The 21,814-nt window shown below is 49.7% G+C and overlaps 4 protein-coding genes across 4 annotated transcripts; 2 read left to right on the forward strand and 2 right to left on the reverse strand.

Moving 5' to 3' along the window:
- Window positions 1-418: 418 nt before the first annotated feature.
- EI90DRAFT_3161562 (fatty acid conjugase) lies at window positions 419-2,056 on the reverse strand (the record flags this gene model as incomplete). The annotated part of the gene is made up of 5 exons (XM_039066273.1): window positions 419-1,164; window positions 1,225-1,536; window positions 1,599-1,718; window positions 1,782-1,935; window positions 2,028-2,056. The coding sequence occupies 5 exons, from the start codon at window positions 2,054-2,056 to the stop codon at window positions 565-567; spliced, it is 1,215 nt and encodes a 404-aa protein (XP_038907523.1). The 3' UTR covers window positions 419-564.
- Window positions 2,057-6,561: 4,505 nt separating this feature from the next.
- On the reverse strand, window positions 6,562-9,722 carry EI90DRAFT_1361393 (COG4 transport protein-domain-containing protein). The gene is made up of 11 exons (XM_039051730.1): window positions 9,338-9,722; window positions 9,160-9,285; window positions 8,874-9,105; window positions 8,616-8,821; window positions 8,371-8,553; window positions 7,872-8,318; window positions 7,647-7,817; window positions 7,408-7,587; window positions 7,256-7,357; window positions 7,064-7,195; window positions 6,562-7,004 (listed from the first exon to the last, which is right to left on the reverse strand). The coding sequence occupies exons 1-11, from the start codon at window positions 9,686-9,688 to the stop codon at window positions 6,912-6,914; spliced, it is 2,223 nt and encodes a 740-aa protein (XP_038907524.1). The 5' UTR covers window positions 9,689-9,722; the 3' UTR covers window positions 6,562-6,911.
- A 30-nt stretch (window positions 9,723-9,752) lies between these two features.
- EI90DRAFT_3161564 (AEX-3 domain-containing protein) lies at window positions 9,753-14,569 on the forward strand. The gene is made up of 14 exons (XM_039066274.1): window positions 9,753-10,412; window positions 10,481-11,032; window positions 11,086-11,274; window positions 11,332-11,621; window positions 11,675-11,734; window positions 11,790-11,849; window positions 11,903-11,970; window positions 12,039-12,087; window positions 12,122-12,204; window positions 12,264-12,278; window positions 12,337-12,453; window positions 12,513-12,675; window positions 12,735-13,706; window positions 13,762-14,569. The coding sequence occupies exons 1-14, from the start codon at window positions 9,944-9,946 to the stop codon at window positions 14,419-14,421; spliced, it is 3,747 nt and encodes a 1,248-aa protein (XP_038907525.1). The 5' UTR covers window positions 9,753-9,943; the 3' UTR covers window positions 14,422-14,569.
- Window positions 14,570-14,961: 392 nt separating this feature from the next.
- Window positions 14,962-19,705, forward strand: EI90DRAFT_3296331 (uncharacterized protein). Its single transcript, XM_039067471.1, has 11 exons — window positions 14,962-15,100; window positions 15,157-16,129; window positions 16,187-16,426; window positions 16,490-16,690; window positions 16,752-17,301; window positions 17,354-17,433; window positions 17,488-17,629; window positions 17,683-18,537; window positions 18,597-18,896; window positions 18,951-19,173; window positions 19,226-19,705. Exons 1-11 carry the CDS (start codon window positions 15,035-15,037, stop codon window positions 19,340-19,342), a joined length of 3,747 nt encoding a protein of 1,248 aa, XP_038907526.1. The 5' UTR covers window positions 14,962-15,034; the 3' UTR covers window positions 19,343-19,705.
- Window positions 19,706-21,814: the final 2,109 nt, after the last annotated feature.

Here is a 21,814-nt window from a genome sequence, read left to right on the forward strand (position 1 = left end):
ATGCGCGCAATTCGCAGTTTGACTCCTCACGACATGCATATGGCTGTCGTGCCTTCATTGTGCAATGGGCCCTGGCTGCCTTGGTCGTGCGTGTTTGGGTATCCAAACACCGAGGGAAATAGGAGAAATTCAGGGTTGGCACTGCCAGCTATTGCACAGGATCCGAACCCTGGCTGCGTACGCACAGCCCCCGCAGATCTTCTCCAGCGGTCTTATGTCAGAACCGGCAACTGACCCGGAGAGAGGATATCTCTGCGCTGGGCTGCGGGACTACTTTTGATTGATGGAAGACTGTTGTATGTGACTGCGTCACAACTTATGTAACACTTCACGCAACCGCTCTGCACCCATGTTACGAAACGGTTTGTGTTCGCTTGCCCGGATTTTCCACGGAGATGCCTCTTTTAGGCGATCAAAAATCCTTATGCCTTCGCAAGCCGTCATGCGAGTGGCGGACCAAAAGTTGATAGATAACCGTCTCGATCCAACCCACACGGCATATGTTAGATGGGGGATAAAACAAGATTATTATACAGGATATTCTAGTTGTGGAGGGGATCCCGCCTACTGTGACCGATCAGCCTCAGCGGACTGGTCACCACTCAAAGGCACCTCTATTGTACCAGCAATTTTCCTCGCAGCCTCTCCTTTCTTGTTCTTCCACATAATAATGTCCCCGTCATCCTCCACAAACTCGCACTGGGTGAAGCTCCTGTACAAGGCCCTAAACGTATTCGTACTGTCCCCATTGTAGTCACTTCCCATCGCCTTACGGACATGTTCGCTTAATTCAGGACCATTCCAAAACGGAATCCCGCTGAAGAAGTGGTGAGCCACGTGGTCGTGGGAGATGTTATGGAGGAAGAAACGGCCCATCCAGCCAAGCAAGGGGCGATCAACGGTTGTAACTGCGCCACGAAGGAATGTCCAAGTGTCTTTGCGGAAGTGAGGCATCGTAGGATCGGTATGATGGAGGAAAGTGAACATGACGATCCAGTGATTGGTGAAGAGGTAAGGGATGAAGTAGTATTTTACGAAAGTGGAAATGGATGTGTTGTACGTCCAGAGACCCAAAATGGAGATCCATGTGAAAAGGAGCGTGTTAGTGAAGAGGATTGGGACGCGGTCTGATTTTTTGAAGAGCGCTGAAGAAGGGGACCAGTGCTAAGGGAAGTACTAAATAAGCCCCGCTTGGGGTGACCCCAAAGAAGCAGAAAGACTCACATTTGTTCCTGGAGGATACATCGGTGAGCCGAGGGTGTTGTATGTAAGGTACAACTGCCATCCCATCAACTGCATGACCAGCATTCGACCCAAAGTCCAAATCGGGGTCTCTCCGAAGATTTCTTCGTAATCTGCTCTCTTCATCATATCCCCAGATGCCATTTTCAGCTCAGACCTTGTCTTCGGTACGTAATTCTCATCACGTTCCATCGAGCCTGTTGTCTTGTGATGTAGGTGGTGAGAATGCCTCCATGCCCAGTAGGGTGCGAGGATGAAAGTGTGCGCAATGTAGCCAATGGTATGGTTGATGAGCTGGTAGTCGGAGAGAGTCCCATGGCCCGCGTCGTGGCCAATGCAAAAGATCCCCCGCCAACTAGCGATTGGAAAAACCAATAGGTGGACCATAGTGTCCATTTAAGTAAGGAAAGCGTAAAGGGATGAAAGCGAGTGCTAGTGGAGAGGTAGGTAATAGAAGGATCGATGAACTTGGCTAGCTATAAGAAGTGATCGCATCATGGATGAGCTGTGTCCATTAAGGGGGGAATTGTGAACAGTACCTGATAGAGTGAATAGCAAAAGAAAGCATCTCGCAATGCGTAGCGGACGCCCTTTAATGTATTTTTCTTGTGGAGGTGTTTTGGGACCGCATTATGTATGTCCTTGAGTGTCACCGCAGGCAGCTCATACGGTTTGGAGAGGCGAGCCTTATACCTGGATAATGGACCAAAGCAACAAATCCCAGAAGTCAGTGGACAGGCCGGCGATTCAGAGCTGCTGCTTGAGCCTCGTGTGTTTCTACTCACTCGGGTCCGTCTTCGAAAAGGGAGGGCATGAGTCGTCTTATTGCGCAGTCAGACTCTGGTGAGCACGGAAGATAGGAAGGACGCTGACAGGGTGGAGAGGGATAACGGGCTATAGTTGTCTCATTATAAAGGTAGATTAAAAGTAGATTTCCACGGAGCCAAGAGTGTATAATGCGTATTCCATCTTTGAGGCGAGTCAATTAAGTTTTTTCGACGCAGAATTCAACAATATTCGCTGTGCAGCATCTAATTCGTTTATTCTCTGGGAGAAGGATGTTACGGAACTGGCGAGTTTGTCGGCTGTGCGAAGCCAATGCGGTGGATCAAGGTTGTAAAGCCATCGTACATTACATAATCGTGGTGTCGACAGAACGGATGTATCCTTCGGATCCAAGATTTGATTACGGAATCAACTCTAGAAAAAAATCGTTCTTGGGGTCAGGCAACTTTATTTTGTCGAAAAGGCGAACAACGTTAGCTAGATTTACAAGTTACATAACGGTGTTTAGCTTTGCTGTGATCCGTTCAGTTCAGGAGAGCCGGATCACCAGTGACAACATAAGCACCGTTACGACAATACACTCCTTGGGGTACTCTTTACATGGTCGAACTAATGGCCGGTGTCTGTCCTCCATCCCGCGCTATCATCAAGATCCTTGGTACGTGGAACCTTTCGGGGCGTAGCAATTTCACATGCTCGAACGGGTTGTCATTCAAAACGATGGCATTGATCAGCCGTGAGCGCTTGAACCTAGTACAGCATCATTCTAAGAGCTCGCCTGACGTGACAGTGATGAATCGTATTTCTGTTACTACCCACGAGCTTGATTGTTTTCATGCGGCTGCTGGCTGATATGCTTGCTCCGCCACGGCAACGGCTTTCTCAAATTTTTGGGAGGTTTTTTATGCCCCGATCAAGCCGCCGAATCTCCCCTTTCGGTTTGTCGCTTCCTTTTGAATGCTGGCCCTTTACCACAGTAGGTGGCAGTGTTGGCCTCACTCCTCAGCTATCACGGGCTCGCTTCTCCTTGGCGAGTAGGGATGTCGTTGTTCTGCACATTTGATATGCTGGAATGAGAATCCTCGCCAACTGGTGTCGAACTACCACGCCACTTCTACCCTCATGAATTCCTGTTTGATTGCCGTGTGCGAGCTCAAGTGTGAGCGATGATGCACAACGATGCTGTGATGGTGACCATCAAGTAGAAACCATGAGAAAGGGCTGTCATCCTGAAGAGAGGCTGCAGTGACGTTTGGCTCCAGCACTTGGACTTTATGTTCCGCCGATAGCGCTCTTGATAAATCACTCACAACTATGTTCACACAGCTGTGCGTTGGTGAATTGATAGGATATCAAAGGGATGCCCTTGATGGAAGTGTCGAGCAACATCCCCGCTTGCCTCGTGGCTTCTGAACAAAATAAAGGGCAACACCATCGTGGGGTTGGTTCTTCACATGTTTTGGCTGTGCACAACAGCCGGAACTTTGCCCGGCCGCCCGCTTCTATTCAGGTGGCTGGACGGTTTGAGCCAAAAGTAGATGATCGTCTGCCGCTCATCTCTCAACATGGGGACCCGGCATGTGTGTGTGCATGTGGCAGTCCCACTTTACAACAATATGCGCCATGCTGACCTCTGTCCGCATTTCAGGGCATCGGTCTTCACCCGTACCGCAGCTGTTGGCCCCGATGCCTCCAACACCGTTTCCTTCGCGGAGATCGCGATGTGTGAAAACTCTTAGTGATGAGGCATCCCTGGTCGTGCATGAAATCATTTCTGCCCAAGGCCACTCGAAGATGTTCTGCAATGACCCGCAGTAGAATGCAATCGTTCAATTTCACCCGTATTGACTCCGGCCAATGATGCGGTGGAAAGAATGATAAGTTCTCAAAACTGGATGCTAATTTCTGTGAATGCGTACTCCGGACAATGCAGAAAGATATTCAGGAAGAGAACTCGCATCTGCCCCATGTCAGTTGATACCTCCGGTGGATCATGCGGCCAACGTGGCAACCGGGAATTGGAGCTAGGTGCCGTGCGGACTCTGTCAGATGACATACCTGGTACTGTCTGTCACTAGATCCTAACTCGGTGGAAGTTAGCACGGAATATTAACGCAATGAATTTCCTGTTCAAGTCAGCGCAAAATATTAGATTTGCTCATGCTCCTAATCGACACAACAGAGGCGGCTATAGTTGACAAACGTGCTGATCTGGATGCCTTGGTCCGAAGAAGCATCAGAATGAAGATGTGCAAGCCAAAAAACCAGTATACACTTCTACGCGGAGCGATTTCGACCGGCTCTGATGCGAGAACAGAAAGAAATATGTTACCCCGCTGCAATATTTTCCACCAGTCGTTCCCCCGAATGAATGGGTCTGGGTCCCGTTGACTATCAACTAATCTCTGCATGAAGAATGGATTGTGAAAGGTACAGCGTCCAAATATACAAAAGAAACAGGGGTAGAAGACAGGGAGGATGTGACTTCACGCGTCCCGCGAAGGAGCCCGAATAGTCTGAGGCCCAGTGGTTATACTAGCAGGCTTTCCCTTGCAGCTAAAGGGTAGCAACGAGGTGCTGGCGTGTAGGAAGTTAAATCTGTCAGCTTGGAACACCAAATGGAGCGTGACAAGTGGCCAGACTTGGGAGATTATGTAATCAATTTGAATCCCTTGATTCTGAGAAGCCCTCACCTAGTCTTTACACTGCGGGGTGCCTTTAATGCGAAGTGCTGAGTTCACTCGAGTTTCTCTTGTCCGTCTTTCGGTGCTGTGACTGTCCCACTCTCGTATCATGTTCAATCGTGTGCAAGATATGGAATGCTGTTGCCATTATGGGAAACTTGAGATGATGCAGCTCTTTAACATTGTGGGGAGGGAGCATCATGGAATCCGAAAACTTTCCAGCAATAGAATTGTTTCTTTAATGGATCGAGACCTTCGCCATTCACGTTGGGCGACAGTGAGTATATGTCACCGGAATTCATGAAGGGATTTAATATAGTAGTTCCATTCGTGCCCCGACCTTGTGTGCCGTGTTTTTCAAATCTGACGTTTGATATCCATGGTGAAATTACGGAATCTCTCTCTCTCGTTCTACGATATCACACTGGGTAGATATGCCGCTTTCCTCTTTCAAACATTGCCTCAACTCACTAGTGATACAGATGTGTTCTTCCTCTCCGATGCGTTGCCCCAACTTCAACGTTTGATGTCATTCACCAGTGATTGGCACATCATCCTCAATGCTCCTAGCTGGCTCAATTGCCGAAATTCGGCATTTTTGCCCACTCCAAAGCACAAAGGATTTTCCACAAGTCTAGTCAACTTTGTCGCTCACTCCATTCTCTGCTCTAGAAAGGGCACACATGTCCATGCCATATAGCTCTGCTTCTGCTGCGTTTGCGGTCGCGGGGATGAAGAATCTAAGCTGCACATCTTAGATGATGCATCGGACAACATATTTCGATTCCTCTTCCAGACAATCCCCGACCACCGTGATAACCTTGAGACTTTAGCTGCATGTCTCCCTCGTTTGAGTCCCTCATTTTACGATATGAACCAATTCACTGCCCCGTCTATAACCTTTTCTCTTCGCACATACCCGCCACTTATTATCTCAAACCAAGAACTCATAGATTTCGCTAAACGGCATTCCCACTTACGGAATTAAAGTTGACTCATTATGTTCTTGATACGAAAGTCCGCCCCATTTCGATCGATGTAGTCCCATCAATCCTTGTTGCATGTCCGTAACTTGGGGAGCTAGTTCTTTCGTCCGAATCCCCTCATCGACCTCCTTTGAACAGAACCCTTTTAAAGGAACTTTCTTTCCCTACTTCTCCTATAACAGACTAGGCTGGTAACCTGCCTAATAACAGACCATTTCGAACTTCCCACCTTCCTCTATTCCATCGGAGGATATTGCCCTCAGATCTATGCTGGGTATTTGATTTGGAAATGAACCATCGAAGCGACTCCGTCGGCACTGGAAAAGGTGATTGGCCATTTGGTGGTTTTGTAGACAGGTAACCAGCCTATATTGGAATGTTCACGTACTACGGAACTGAGCGACATTTCGCTAGCGTAAACCGCCATTATTCCAATAGCATTTATAAGCATTTCGTTTTAGCCGGAAGGCACCATGGCCTGTATGGGAGGCCCAAAGGTTACGTTGAAGCGGAGCTGTGCCTAGCCTGATACTCGCGCTCGCCCTCAATGACTCCTCCCAGTTGGAGTAGTATGTCGGTCCCAGTGATCAAATGACCGTTCAGTGCCAGGGACCTACTTGAGCACGAGCGAGCCCCCTCATTGTCAGATCTGCGCGCGCCCCTTGCTAGACGTCTAGGTTCCATATCATTGTTGCAACTGAAAGTCCTTGAAAGGCCACTGGGTGTACAGGGAGTGATGCAATGATGATTGCTTACGGGACTGGATGTATGTGAGACGGCAGTGAGTGGTTCTCTCTGGATCAGGGACGGCGGGCACCATCACAACCGAACATGCAAAACGGAGTCCCTCTTGTGGAAGCTGGGCTTATACAAGCATAGGGGCGTCGGGCATCTCCCTCACTCGATATCTATCTATCTGGTAATGAATATGCATGACTGTAGCGTTTAGTTGAAGAACCAAGTCACAGCCGGTCGACTCTTCAGACGAGACACTAGTTCCCGAACAGTTGATTGGGTGTGGACTGTATATTTATTTGCTGGAAACACACGAAGCGGGCAGCGGAGATTTCGGAATTCCGGGTTCTCGAGTCCGAGACAGTAATCTTGTTGCACGTACCTCTATGGCCGTCTTCAGTAACGCCTGGCAGATACACAAGCGAGGCTCACGGTTGGAGCACGGAAGTCGGCAAAAATTAAATCGATGAGATTCAGTTCATGTCCTCAAACCCACGATGGTTTTAACGTCATTAGCGCTCAATCTCCATACAATACCCGAACCACTATAAAATTCATCTGCATCCTCTTCCTTGAAATTCGCGAAGAAACCATTCAATTCCCGGTATGGAATGAAAGAGATGAACTCACCTCATCTAGGTTCAAAATTGTCGAGATCTGTTGGAGTCGTTGGAACTTTTCCCGGCCGTCACCGAACTCTGCCAGAGTGCTTAGATAGCCTGATACGGAACGGAGATCACGATCGAAGCGGAGAGCCCCCAACTGTGCCAGCCGGTAATTGCCCATGTTTAGACGGACAACGATAAAGATTAGGGTACAAACCTCCGAAAATCTCATGGTTAATATCTGTTTTTCCCAATGGCGAGTAAGGACTTCTACAGTGAGGAGGAAGAATTGATGGTAATTCCCTCCCGTCAATGTGTCCTAAGGAACAATTTTTCCCCCCATAATGCGGAATCTGGAAAAAAACTTACCTGGAAGCCATCAAGTAAAGCGCCCCATAGTCTGGCAAAGCGTTTCCGAACCACATCATTGTATTCTGCAGCAGTATGTGCGTCCTGGTCAAGGTTGTATGAAACGTCTTTGTAAATGTCGGCAACGAATTGGCGTAATTTGGGTCGGATGAGTTGGTTGAACAGCTGCTCAATTCCAGCCTGAATATCGGTTGGGAGGTGTCAGTCCTGATGTGACGTCCAACACAGAGTATGCATACATGGAGAACAGATTTGAACGTCCCGGTTATGCCAAGGAGGGATGACACTGTTTTCTGAGCAGTTTCTACCTCAATGTCAAGATAGCTTTGGGTGATGAGTGTAGATGAAATAAGGTTCCGAACAAGCGTCTCTGTATGACTCGTGGATATTGATAAGTCATTTAACAGAATCTACAATATTTGACGATCAGAAAGAGTAAAACGAGAATGGGACAAATTGCCCACCATGAACGCAATTCGGTTTTCTTTCTCCGCTTTCTCGGTCTTCACTGAAGTGGACCCCGGCTTGCTGGTGTAAACTTCATCCATTTTTGTTTTGATTATTGCCGAATAGTCCCTTTCCAGAGTCGCTTTCACCATCAACAATAAATCCTTCAGATGACTCAACGTCCCTAAACTTATCATTCTGGTCAGAACCGCTTTGAGGACGTAGAAAACGTCATCCGGTGTCGTGTTCTGTGGAGGGGTGGCCGAAGAGTCGATGGCAGAAAGACGATGTGATTTGTCAATGATGGCACGGAGATACCAGGATTCGAGCGGGAGATAATAAGTTGACACGATTTTATCGAAAATGGAGGCAGATTTTGTAGCTTGAAGGACGGTTAGAATATCAGATGATGTAACACTAGACCTCGAGCCGTTTTTATCGGAGGGAGATTGCGCCTCCGTGTCCTTTCACAGATGTAAGGAGAGGGTCGGACACAAAGATGAATTATGGACTCACTTTGAGACGCTCATAAAGGAAATGATGGAAAAGGCTCCACCGTCCAACCATGCCGGACAGTTCGGATAGGAATTGGTCAATTTCACGTGGATCAGCAGATTCGACCTCTATTGTCGCAGCCACCTGCCTTCTTTGAGCGCCAGTGACGAGGCTGGGGAAGTGTATATTCATTGTATCTTGAAGCTATGCAGTGAACATCCGTCAGTATATTCCATGTCCATCGCTGAGATCGAACGGGGACGAGCCTTCCTTCTGGCTTGTCGGTCTTCCTCCCAGTTTTCAACCAACCCCACAACGGCTCTATCAGACTCCCCCAGAAGTCGCTCAATGACTGATCGCATCTTGCTGTCTCCGTAGTATTTTTCGACTACAGGCTGGTGCTGAGAAACAATAATGGCAATGCTTTCGAACAGCGAAGTGAGGGAAGAGACATAATGCATGGGCGAAGAAGCTGGTCGGAAAGATGTTTGACTATGTCATTGGCAAGAAAAGCATAGACTGACTCTTTCCCGATGATATCGGTCTGCTCCTCACCAGGTCGACTACAAAATCTGAATATGCCGCTAGGCCCTCTTTTTCCCAACCAATAGTAGGAAATAGTTTAAAGAACCGAGTTATCCCGGCTGAATCTCTGGCCGCAACGGCTCGCTCAAAGTTATCCCGGAAAGTGTGCAGGAGATAGTTCCGCGCTTCCGACAATGTCTCTATCGGAGGAAGATGCGATTCGGCACTCGGCTACTGAGACCACATTATCAACCTCGGAAAAGATCAAGAACCAAAGGGACTTACCACAGTCGCATCTGTGAAACGGCCACAGATAATGTCTTCGGGTATAGACATGGCCCGCGAACAGTGTCTTGAGGCGGATTCCCAATCTCTGGACTCCATAGCGGAGCGGAGATAGTCCAAGGAAGACTGGGCGCAAAATAGTAAGCGATGAAAGCGCAATTTGACGAATGAGGCCAACTTTCAGATCCAGAACTAGCCCTACACGCTCCAAAGCCTCACGTATCCTTCTCATTTCTTCGTCGAGGGCTTGCACTTTGCCTCTTACCCGTTCAGCAGTCTTGGCGGTAACCCCCACTTTTTCGGAAACATTGACGGCCTCGACACGAAGGCCATGGATCTGCGGCTTCAACGAGCTCAGGCGAGCCAAAGACATCTTCAGCGGCTCTCGAGCTTCTAGCAAAGCAGAGAGACCAGAAGAGAGCGCCGACTCTTCCGATTGTATTCTAGAGAGCGCAGAGAGCAGTTCTGGAAGAGTTCTGAGTTCACGGGCTACGAGGCGAGAACCACCAGTAGCTAGTTCCGCCTCCATTTCAGCTTTCTGTGCAGTCCTTTCAGTCGCGTCCCCGGCGCAAACATATGTCTACAATCCATCAAAATACCAAAAACTGAATCACAGTCCCTTGTTACCGTTTGTAGAGGAAATATTCGTTTCGTTTCTTTCCATCGTGTCTCCGAGCGTGCACTACAAAGAGCATTCACCCTCTGCTCACAGATCGTGCCTTTTCTTTCGTTCCTTTATTTTGCATTTAAGGACAGGTGTCTCACTTGACCCGTTCTGGTCCGGATGTCCGTCTTTCGCAAGCCATCGCTCCAAGTCTCGCCTCCAGACGAGCCATCTTTCCTCCCATCAGCCGAAAAAGATCAGAGTTGGATAAGTCGAACCTTAAAACGCGCTTCTTCCTCCAATAATCAAAATCCGCCTGCTCATGACCACCTCAGTGCTCGCGACCTCGCAACACGAAACGCGAGTGCTTCTTCGTTGTCCAGCTTAGCCGTTGCAGGTGGGGCAGATTTTCAACCGCCCCCAACGCCTCGCGCTCCTGGCACTATCAGCAGTAAACACACCCCTCGCAGTCACCGAGAGAGCACCACGAGCTCTGCTTTCCTTTCTGTTTCGCCAGCACATGGGCCACCGAACTCAAGTCCAACACTGCCTTTGGCGAGTCTATATCTTGTGTCAGGCCTTCCCAAGTCTCCGCAAACGTGGACCCTCGCCGATACCGATTCAATTCAGGGTGTACATCATTGCGAAGGTAATTTTTCCATGTGCTTCCATGCATGATGATATTCCGAACTTAATAAGAAATGGAATGACCTACAGGCGCTGTAGGACGCTTCTGGCGCGCAGAAGTTCTGGGAAGTAGCGTTACCCCTGGACTTGGGGGAAAGAAGAAACGCCGCGGGAAAGGGGTGGGCGAAGATGGGACAAGACGTCTTGGGATGCTCACTAAAACAGATCTTGGCAAAATGCTCTCTAAATCTCTCAAACTATCTTTTACCCGTGAGGTTGAGATCATTGCCAGTACCCTTCAGCCACCTTCCACGGTCCATACGTTCACCTTTCAGCTCCCTGGATCGTCGGACGAGCCCTCCACGACGAGCAATGGAATCCTCCGTACTTCCATGTTAAGCACCACTACCAACGGGGAGCGTTCAATGCACGGAAATAGTCCGTACCTAGATCCTGCTTTTCCCCGACCGTCTTCAACCTACCTTGGCCCCTCAAATACCTTTACATCAGCAGCAGCGGCTTCGGACGCATCTTCTAGTGCAATAACTTACTATGGTGTCTGCCTTACTGTTTGGTCGCACGCAGATGAGGACCGTTCCGCCGCAATCCGAAAAACTCTCGAAGAGGCTGCGCGACACAGAAGTGGCCCGGGGGGGCCAGGTCACCGAAAGTATCCAGTGTGTCAACAGACACAGAAGCAGGGGGGAAAGGCAGCGGTGGAAGGAGGAAAAAGCCGAATCCATGGAGCGCCACTGAGGCCGAAGACAGTGAGCTTGGCAGCGATATTGATGGCATCACAGGTCTGGCCGCGCCAGGGGAGAATCCTGGGGCTTCAACACTGTTCTTGCCTCCTAACACAGTGTTCTGGCTACCTTATGCGCTGAGTGGGTATAACTATTGTTGTCGACGTGAACCAATCACCAATGGAACTTGATTTCAAGCGCTTGTGTCAAGGCATCCCATCTATGATTTGATGAGAGATTATCTTACTCTCTCATGGGCGCGCTTCAGCAAAGACGTCCAATCACATACTCTGTGTGTTGCCTTCCTCATTCCTCCTTGGCGGAATATTCACATCCCGTTTCAGTCAGATTTCCAAAATATTAGAGTATCCTGCCCCCGGGCGGGCGAGATGGTTAAGATAGATGCTGGTGTCGCAGGCGAGACACTGGAAGTTGTATGTCGATTCCCTGGAGGACTGGATTTTGGAAGGGGATTGGTTGACGTCAATGTAACAGATCTTTTATTCTTGGCCACGCTGAACAGCTGACATGCTTCCATAAGTTCACTATGTGGCCCTTGTTTCGGTGCTTAAACCTGGATAATATCCTTACCATCTGCGAGGTGTGTTCTTTGTTTTGCATTGGTGCTACTTATTCATTTTGTTTCTTGCCTTCAGCTGGCCCTGGCTCCAACCGGGCGTATACTGTTCCTTTCTAGACACTTAGCTATGCTTGGTGTACGTTTGCGTTTCCCAGCGAGTTTAAGAACGTCATTCACATCTACTCTCAGATTGCTGTCTGCACTATCAAATACTTGTGCGAATTACGGGGATGGAATGGTGTTTCAATGCCCACAGTGTATGTTATCACCATTTTTCACCAGCATCCCAAGATTCAGCTGTAATGCTTGATAACCCGCTATGCAGGCACGCTCGTGATGCGAAAATCTACCTTGAGGCATGTTCAAATGCATTGGTTAGAGCGTACAATTAATATCCCAACTATCTAGGATCCTGGCCCATGGATCATTGGCATGCCGACTGAAACCCGGTACATTACTACCATCTTACCTGAAGTCTGTGTTTGCGATCTGTGAGTTATGTAATTGGATCAATGTGGGTTGGGGTTCCTCATAATGCTCTGCACAACAGAGATATCAATTACGTGTAAGTTCATCAGTAGGGACTTTTTCACTGACATTGACAATGACTGTGCCGTTCGCAGCAATTGCTCAGCTCCTCCTCTGGGTGTCGTTTCAGTGAGGGCTCAGCGTGACAAGTCCCGTCGCACACTCATGGCGGCTTTCAATTCCTACTTCCACCCGGACCACTCTATTCCCAGGTAGCTGACACTCAATCATACGTTTAAGTATCCAACATCGCCTCATCCGTGTTCTCTAGTGAATTTAAAGAGGCATTTCCGGCTGGGCGATTCCGCCCCCTTTGCAAGATCACCACGAAGAAAGGCAATACCTCAACGCCTGTCGCCGAGATCATTCGTGCGCCCGACTGGTGGCACCAGACCAGAGTGGTGCAAGCCTTCGATGCGGTCCTTCGAGACAAGGTGAGACGGGAGGTACTTCGACCACGCACTTAGGACTCAAGCCTGTTCATCGCCCTCAGTATAAGAAGCCCAGCTTGTTTAAGCGTTTAATGATGCTGGGCCAAGTCAAACCTCCGAGCAGTCTCACTCCTGCAGAACGCTTTATTCAGTCTTCCATCCGCAAACGTGCATCAGCATTCGTCGACGCTCGCGACGATCTTGAGACGAAGATTGGTCGTCTCTCACGGCGGCTCAACTTCCTCATGACAGAGTCTGAGCTCTGGAGGCAAAAATTTGTTAGCTTTGAAGAGTATGCTGAGGCTTTAAGCTCAGAAGCCGCAGAGCTGCGTGCGAAAATTAATAAGGAGCAAAGAGAGAGCAAACGGTTGAGTGCTCAGGTAACCATTACTTCCCAGGAAAAGGAAGTGCTGAAGCAGAGTAGGCATCTATTCCGTCGTCCCGTCGAGTTTAGACTTCTTACATCACATTCTATTGCAGAGTTGGCTCAAACTGAGGCTGAGCACAACCAGGCTCTGATAGAGCTGGAGCGTATGCGTGAGGAAATGGAGGAAATGGAACGCGAACGTTCGCAAATGATTGCTGAGGTCGAGGCACAAATTGAGCGAGCTCTCGTGTCCATCGCCTTCAGTGACGGCAACTCCGATCTTTCCGACCTGGTCATATCGCGCCCTGGTTCAGCTATGTCCTCCCATCGTTCCGATTCTCGTCCGAGCTCAAGGAATGGTGGAGGGCCAGAAACGGGGAGCAGCCACAACCACACCCTTCGCTCGTTCGGCACTGCGACGACACTCGCGGAAGAACAAGCTATGGCGCTTGTTGAATCGCATCCCAATGGTGGCGAATCCACTGTGACTATAGGGCCTGTTAGGGAGGTGACCGACAAGAGATCTCCCACAGCTCTCTCCGAGAAGGCTCTGAGAAGGTTCTCGGTGACGAAACGGGACCACAGTGATGCGCTTGGTGGGATGGATAGAAGCATTTCAGAGCGTAGTGACGCCGTTGCTCAGAGAATGCTCCAGATTCAGCGCAAGGTGCAGTTTTCACCACAGCTAATGTCATCATTAGATGCTGACCTGCTCATATCAGCTGGATGCTGTTCGAGAAGCTAAGTACTATCGCACCGAGTCTGTCTCTAGTGCAAGGACAAGCTTAGAGGAGAGCGGTTCGCAAAAGGGCCCCGTTAGCAGGGCTTCTCGTGTCAGGTCTCCGCTTCTTCAACGCGCGTCGTCGATCAAGGAGTCGCCTGCCGAAACTCCGATCCAGTCCACGCCAAAGCTGGTTCAGCAAGAAAAGCCTGCTTCTCCAGTTAATCCCAGCACACCCCAGCCACCTATCGCCCCTAATGTCGATACCACCCCCCGTATGAGCGTTAGTTTGGCGAATGGTACAAAACACATCAGAGGATCGGCGTCTGTCTCACGCAAGCGGGTTTCAGTGCCCCCTTCATCCTATGCCTTCACAACAGATGACTCAGATGACTACCAAAGTGCCCTGGACCACTCAACGTATGAGTCTGATGGTGTCGACGAGGATAATGGCTCGCCCACCCAAGTTGTACCCGAGGATTATAGTAAAGGAGTCCCTGGTGCATATGCAGACGAAACCCCTCGTGAATCTTTGGAACGCGGGACCAAGGTTTTGGAGGAACAGCATTCCCAGCAGAACCTCAAAGCCGGATTTTTAGGGACCCGTGCTAGAGCATCGAGCGTTGCCACAAGTGCCGCTACCGAGAGGCCGAGGTTTTGACTTAGAGGGAACGTATCAACCTTTTCAATTCCAATTCACAGCTCTTCTTACAGTGATTCGAACCAATAATTATTATGTATTCGTTTTAAACACTTTATTTTTTGTATATACTCTGGGTCCACCTTCGTCTTATGCTAATTTCTAGGTTTCATTGTAATTGTGGTCCCTCACTCGTGGCCAACGACAAAGTCCCTCCAGAGTCTCAGCTTAGGAAGCGAACTTGTTACTTGTTATGCCCTATCCGTGCGCGTGCATTGCGGCGCTGGCTTTGTGGGTGGTTCGCTCGTCAGTGAATCCACACGGGCAAGTCAGGGGTAGCTCCGGGATATCAGATATTTAGTACCGTCCTTTGCCAGTGGAGCACACAGGGCGGGGGCGCAGCTGAAGCATACATATAGGGCGCTCGACCCGGATACAGATAGACACAAGGTAAATAAGCACAAAGACCAAGTTTTGAGTGGCGAGTGTCAGGGACAAATAAACAATCGGACTATGAACAATGGGCAATCCTTTGATTTGTCAAATCACGTGGGACAATTTTGTTACTGTAATCGCTACCCAAATATAATCACACGCTTTGAGAGTCGGGCTTCCCGCGTCCACTTGGCCAGTCATGGCGTCGCTCTTTAGGCGTGCGGGCTCCGCTTCGGATGATGAGGGCCCACGTCAGAGGAAATCGGTACGCGTTTTGCGTTTCATCGAGCATGTTCGGCTACCTCTGATCACTTTCTTCAGCTCGCTTCCTCGAAGGAAATTGGTGACCGATTAGCTCGTATACTACGCTCGACACGTTCCCACTCGCATCTCGAATCCACTCCAGCGCTACCCCCTCTTGAGATGCCTCCGGATACTCTTGACCTTACTAGTGATTGGTCACCCAGTAGATCACCTCCTACAACCTCTCCTTTCAGTGCCTCCCCACGATTTCAGGCAGTTGTTCCCACAAGTCCACTTGAGGATTCTGCGCTTTCACACTCCCCTCCTTTTCAATCCCCGTTATCAACTAGTTTTACATCAGACATGGAGTTATCAAAACACGCCCCCTCTTCTGTTACGAAGTCTCTCCCCACCATTTCCATTGAATCAACATCGCACAATGTCACTCGCAGGCAATCCAAGATTGGATGGTCTACTTCAATCGCTGAAAGGCTACGTTCCTTGCCCTCCAAACCTGTCCCCACTGGTTACATGAGTACGACCGATGGCATGGATACGGAGACGGAATGGGATGATGCCGCGTTCTTTTCTAGTCACTCGCAGCCGCGTCTACTCGACATATCTTCTGATCATTTGTTTTCGTCCGAAGATGACAGAGTACAACCTCGGACCTGGACTGCCGCTGAGAAGGGCAAAGGCCGTGCAGAACCCTTGGGGTTCCCAAGTACTCGTCCACACACCGCATCCAATGCCAGTTCTGCGTCCTCCGGGGCTCCACCCTCGAGCTTTCTTCCTGGGAGCACCACCCCACCACCGCCGGTCCCACCGCTTCCCCCACAATTTCAGTCAAGTGCGGCAGTTAAAGACCAAACGAAGACCTTATTCGTAGACACGAAGCGAACTTCACTTGAGGAAATACCTCAAGGGGAGGATTTTGTTATCGCGATTGTTGGCCCACCGAAGTGCGGGAAGAGTCAGTTCGTCTGGAAAGGGCTCAAATGTTGGGGCCTGGAGTATGAACCAGCAGCCACGCAGTTTGGAGCAACAACTAGTGCGTATTAGGTTGCCCCATCATCTAGCTTTTTTAACCCGATATTTCAAACCATAGCTCTTACTCGCAAAGCATGGATAGTGGCGAAGCGGCAAGAATCCGAACTTCGGACTCGCTTCCGGGGAGTTTTCCTGGAGGTGGACTCCCAACAGCTTGTCAGACCGGACACGCGGGAAGCGATCGAACACGATACCGGGCAGTGGGCTTGGCCCGAACCGCTTTCAAAGATTGACGCAGTGGTGATATGCTACGATGGTAGCGATATTGATAGTTATCGTGAGATTGTCGATCTCTGCGGTGAGTTGGGATGTTGCCTATCAGTTTGTGGTGTGGACACTCAGGCTCCTTGACGATTCTTAGAAGCGTATCATCGCTTGCAAATTCCGGCCGTACAAGTTCATCTCAAGTCGGATTTGCCGTTCCAGGTGAACCCTTACCTATCTCATCGTTGTGCCAACCATTATTCCACGGGATTAGCGAAGGTGTCAACAGAGACCGAAGAGGGTAAGCAACGATGCCGTGACGTCTTTCAATGGCTCTTCAAGTGCATACTCAAACAAAGCGAGTAAATCCCCTTGATCTCTGCAGCGCTATCTAATGTCCCCCCTCTCTTCCTTACCAGGAGAAGGCCGATTGCCGTATGGAAACAGCGAGTATTGGAGAAATCCTGCATCTCCTGAAATGCTCTCTCCAAGAACGTGGGAGTTTGCCGAGCATGAACCTCCCTCGCCTCCTGCCGCTCATCTCCCTTCGCTTCCACCCTCTCGTACTCACACGCCGACAAATGACGCCTCGATCCGTTTAAGTGGCGAGAAGGAGAACACTCTCGATGCAATGCCCGCGGCACCTCCAAATCAGTTTCCTGAGCTAGTTGGTCCTGAGCCGAAGAAAACTGTCCCTAGTGCTTACATGGGTAGACGGCCAAGTGTGGTTCGATTCACTGGTGTTGATGAGGACGATTTGGAGAGGCCTTTGACACCTCCCGATTTTAACCGCGTTGCAACCCCCCCTGTGGTCACTTCTGGTACCGATACCACTCCTAAGATTACTGTGGTCGACGAGGCGCCCTCGGGCGATGAAGTAAGTAAGCCACTGAAGCAGAAGCCACTGTTGCCGCCCCCACCAGAATTGTCCCCTGTTGACAAGGCAATCCGTGACGCTCAATTGGCAAAGTGCGTAAGCTAGCTATTCTTTTCTTTGCCACTGACAGCGCTCCCGGGATAGGAAGCGAAATAATCCCCAGTTGTTTGGTACTTTTGATACGATTATCAACAAGCTTATTCATGTTTGTGTGACACTTGACAGTTAGTTCCGTTTCTAGCCACGTTGTGACCACAGCGTTGATTGAATTTGTCTAGATACTGAATTTATCAACACTTTCCTCATCACTTATCGACAATTTGCTACCCCGCGTAAAGTTCTTGCGGCCCTTCGCAAGAGGTTGGCAGTCCTCGCCCTTGAACAAGTGGAAATACCACTGGCACATTTCACTGAGCTGAAGTCAGTTTGACAACATCCATTTGAGCCGGTCGACCTGATGTTCGTCTTTTCAGAATTGCGGGTTTCATTGAACGATGGCTCAACGAGCACCCAAACGACTTCTCCAGCAAACGCGCAAATCTTGAGCTCATGACAATCCTTCGAATGATGGTTAAGCGGACGCATTTGTTACATTATGCAACCGATTTGCTCCCCGTTGCGAAGCGTGTCGCAAGGATAGAAGATGACCCGGATGCGGCGTGGACCATTGCAGAATCAGAGGAAGAAACTATGACTGAGGCAGAGGGACCTCGCAAAGCTGGACGTCATGTCAAGAAGAAGAGGTCGACAAGGCAGAAGGCCCATGGTATCCGAGTAGCCGTCTCTACTACTACGACAGTGAGGGAAGTTGACGAGTCGGGACCCGCTGAGACCACGGCACAGCGAGGCGATGGGTCAAAGGCACAGTTGCCTGTGCCGCCCACGTCTCCTACGGAAGACCGCAAAATTGCGGTTACGATCTTACCTTCGTCTCTGACGAATCAGAAGGTACCAAAGCGCAGTCGATCGACGCTAGCACTTTCGTACCTAGACTCTTTCCGGTCTCCATCGAGGAAGACGATCAACCCGCTGCCGTTGGATGCTGACCCTAAGACTATGCTCAGGGAATTGAATAAAGCTGTGGACATTTTTCTGAAGATGAGTTCTCCAGAGGTTGCGGAGCAGATTACGAGGGACCTTCTACCGATTTACCTTTCAGTTACCGTGGGCGACCTGTCATTCCAGCTTAACGAGTGGGGTGCTAACATTTTCCCCCAGCCCCGGGACTGGTTGCGGCACGTTTACAGGTCACAACGAAAAGAAGAAGTTGTTCAACCCACTGTTCTCGAAAAAATTGCGTCTGCCGTCGCTCACAGGTTCTACTATTGGTTCGCTATTATTAACCTAAATAAATTTTTAGTACGCACTGACACCTGCCTAATCCCAGGGTACTCTCGATGATCATTGCCCCTGATGGCTATAACAAGCGTGCCAAAGTGGCAGAACACTTCATTCATGTTGCCGACGCACTTCGCAAGCACAACAATTACTTTTCTCTTCACTTTGTCATCAATGCAATTCGACAGGCTGTCCCTGATCAGGGAGTTTTGTACCAGAAGTTGGTGGACGTGGAGGAATCGCCATGGAAGCGCTTCCTTTCGATGGAAGTACTTGTTTCAGCTTTTGGAGGGTCGAAAGCGTATAAGCTTGCACTTCAAAATTCGTCGGGCCCAGTTCTTGTGGACCTGTGAGTTTTCTCTGAATACTTCAGGATCATCCGTCTGACGAAAATTGTGCTAAGGTCATCGCATACCAAGTGGGCAGCTGGAGTTACTGAGAACATGTCAGCGTACAAGCCTGACAACAAGGCTAAGATAAACTGGTCCAAATATGAGTCTCAGGCCAAGATTATCCGAGCAGTCGTGGCGTACCAGAAACGCTTTGATACTTGCGATAGTCATGCCTTCCCTGAACGGTCACTTATCAGGCACGTATTGGATGACACTCCAATTTTGCCTCGTGAGGTATGTATTCTAGATCTCAAGCAGTTAATGATGCTGACTATGATCATGGCAGGTCATCATGAGGCGGATCCTACCAAAGACTCCAGAAGACGGCAGCGAGCATCCAACGTCCCACAAGTTCAGGAAATTCCTTGGCCTTCACGAACCCACCGACTCGCCTTCAGCTTAGCGCACCGCTACCTGCGTGCACCCCACACTTTGTCTCTGCTGCACTCATCCTCGTCTTTCCAAATTGATTTGCGTTCCGCGCTACACACCCACTTGGCAACCCCCTACGTTTGTTTGATTTATGATTCTATTTTCGTAAACTCCAGTATACCCATTGTAGCTCCTCCCTCGTGTTTCCCCTGTGCAGTCCAACTTGTTTTCTCCCTTCGTGTCTCCGTACCATTACATTTGTGGCTGATGATGTCTCCTGTTTCAACATGTATCTAACCATCTAAGGACAACAACTCGTGTACAGACCATTTGTGAGTGCACTAATACATTCACTGGAATGGTTGCTTTGCAACCATGACCACCTTGGATACCCAGTATCTAGGCCTCTCAGGATGTTTGAAGAGGCCTTGTATGTGATCGTTGAAAGAGGGTGGCCAAACTCTGCTTTCTCCACTCAACTTTGCTATCCTTGATCCTAAAACTCCATGGTGGGTTCTCCGGGATTTCTGCAAGGTCTGGGCCCAGTGTCCACTACCCAGTTGTTGTGAGCTAGACAGTTGCCCTTATTCCTACTGTTGGAATTGCACTGACCAGTGTCAGGGACGCGTCCGGGGTCGAGAGGGCCCGGGGGTAATATCCGGCACTGAGGCCGTCGCGGGGTGTGGAGCGGGTGTGCGTACTGGCAGGCCCGATCCGGGACAGTGGTCCCTGGCCACTCAGACTGAAGTGGAGAATGTGTTATTATTATTAAAGGGGAAAACTATACTACTTACCTGAAGTGGAGAATGTGAGAAGAAGGTTACTTCTTCGGTTCCCACTTCAGGTACATTTATGTACATGCGGCTTGAGTCACATGACAGGTGCCACGTCATCCTCGGAGGCAGCCGCAGGCATCCGGGTGTCCCCGTGGGGGATCCTGAGAGCGTCCGCTACATGCGCGTGTGCTGGGCACAGCAGGAAGCCGTCCGGGGTGTGTGGGCCAGACGGGTCAATAGTACATCGATACAAAGGAAGGTGGTCCGTGTAGATAGAAAGAAATAAACAGGAAGAGGAAGATGAGAAGAATGAAATAAAGAAAGGGGAAAGAAAAGGAAAAAGAAAGGGGAGGAGAGGGAGGAAGGAGGGGGGAGGGGGATAGACAGCGGGGAGCGGGTGTGGTGTGGCTGGGTGGGCCCGGGTGGGCCCGGGTCAGGCAGGTGTGCCCTGACAACCAGTTGATGGTCAACTCCTTATATACATGAAAAACATGTGAGATGAAACAAGAGAAATGGACTAGACATCTAAGTCATACAGGTAGTTGCAAAGCTACAGGGTGATGACCTTGGGGGAGTCAGAGGGGATTGTGGAAACCGGAGGCTCTGAGGTTAGTGAGGAAGGAGTGGAGGCAATCCGGAAGGACTGGAGGTGATGGAAGGTGATGGCCATGGATGGATATGACACCTCTGCTGTACTCACTGCCAGTACTGAAAGGTTTTGCTTACTTGTTTGGGGATGTAACATTCCGTTCCCCTGTTTGCCTCAGGCCTCAGATATTCCATCTAAATATAAGCTTTAATGTGCTGTATGTTCAATGGGGTAGAGGTAAAAGGCTACTGGGCCTTTACAACTACTTTGAGGTATATATATGTAAATTACATATCTCTGTTAGAACCGGCGGATTTGGATGACTCCGGAGTGGAATCGGAGACTTAGCATGGAAGGACCTCAGCCTCAGCAACTCAGGCGGAGTGCTGTGCCATTGCTGGTTGTCCTGGGGGTCCCTAATTTCGGATCTAGCAGAGGGAAAGTCTCTTGGGGGGAATTCAGGTCGATTTCGGACTGAGGTTACAAGTTACTAAGTACATTGTATATAAGGAGGGGTCCGGAATCAAAAGGAGTGAGGGTAGGACAAAAGGAGACAAAGGGAGATGGAAAGAGGAACAACACTGAGGGTCAAGGGTTTGACTCAATGGTGTTTCTCAAAGGAGGAATGAAGGGCCAAGACCCAAGGAGGAAGGAAGGAGGTTGGGAGTGGGGAATGGCTAGCTGACTGAATAGAAAGGAAGCAGCAGCCCAAATAGGAATGAGGGAGTACAGCGGAATTGAATAGGACAATGCAATAGTTGCAAGGTCCGAGGTAAGTCCGGAAAGTCCGAACTCGGAAGTTAAACTCCGGAATATTGGCAAAGGTAATTAAATGGAATGAGCTAACCAATACAATGGGTATAAGTGGAGGTGGGGTCAAAGTCCAAGGTCGGAGCTAAGACTGGAGGTTCTGGAGATGGAGACGCAAACAGGATTCCGGAGCAGAGGTCCAGAGTCGGGAGCATAGGTTTTGCATACTCGTCTGGAAGGTGTCGTGGTTGGGGTTGGACCTGGAATGTTCTGGAGTTGGACTGAAGGTGGTGTCCGAGCCGGAGGTGGGATAACCTCTTGGGAGTCAGCAAGGAGAAGGTGACGGAAGGGAAGTAGGGCTCCAGAAGTCGGAGTTCGGAGTTCCGGG

The sequence above is a fragment of the Cantharellus anzutake genome, assembly GCF_015039405.1.
Source record: "Cantharellus anzutake strain C23 chromosome Unknown EI90scaffold_304, whole genome shotgun sequence".
Taxonomy (NCBI): domain Eukaryota; kingdom Fungi; phylum Basidiomycota; class Agaricomycetes; order Cantharellales; family Hydnaceae; genus Cantharellus; species Cantharellus anzutake.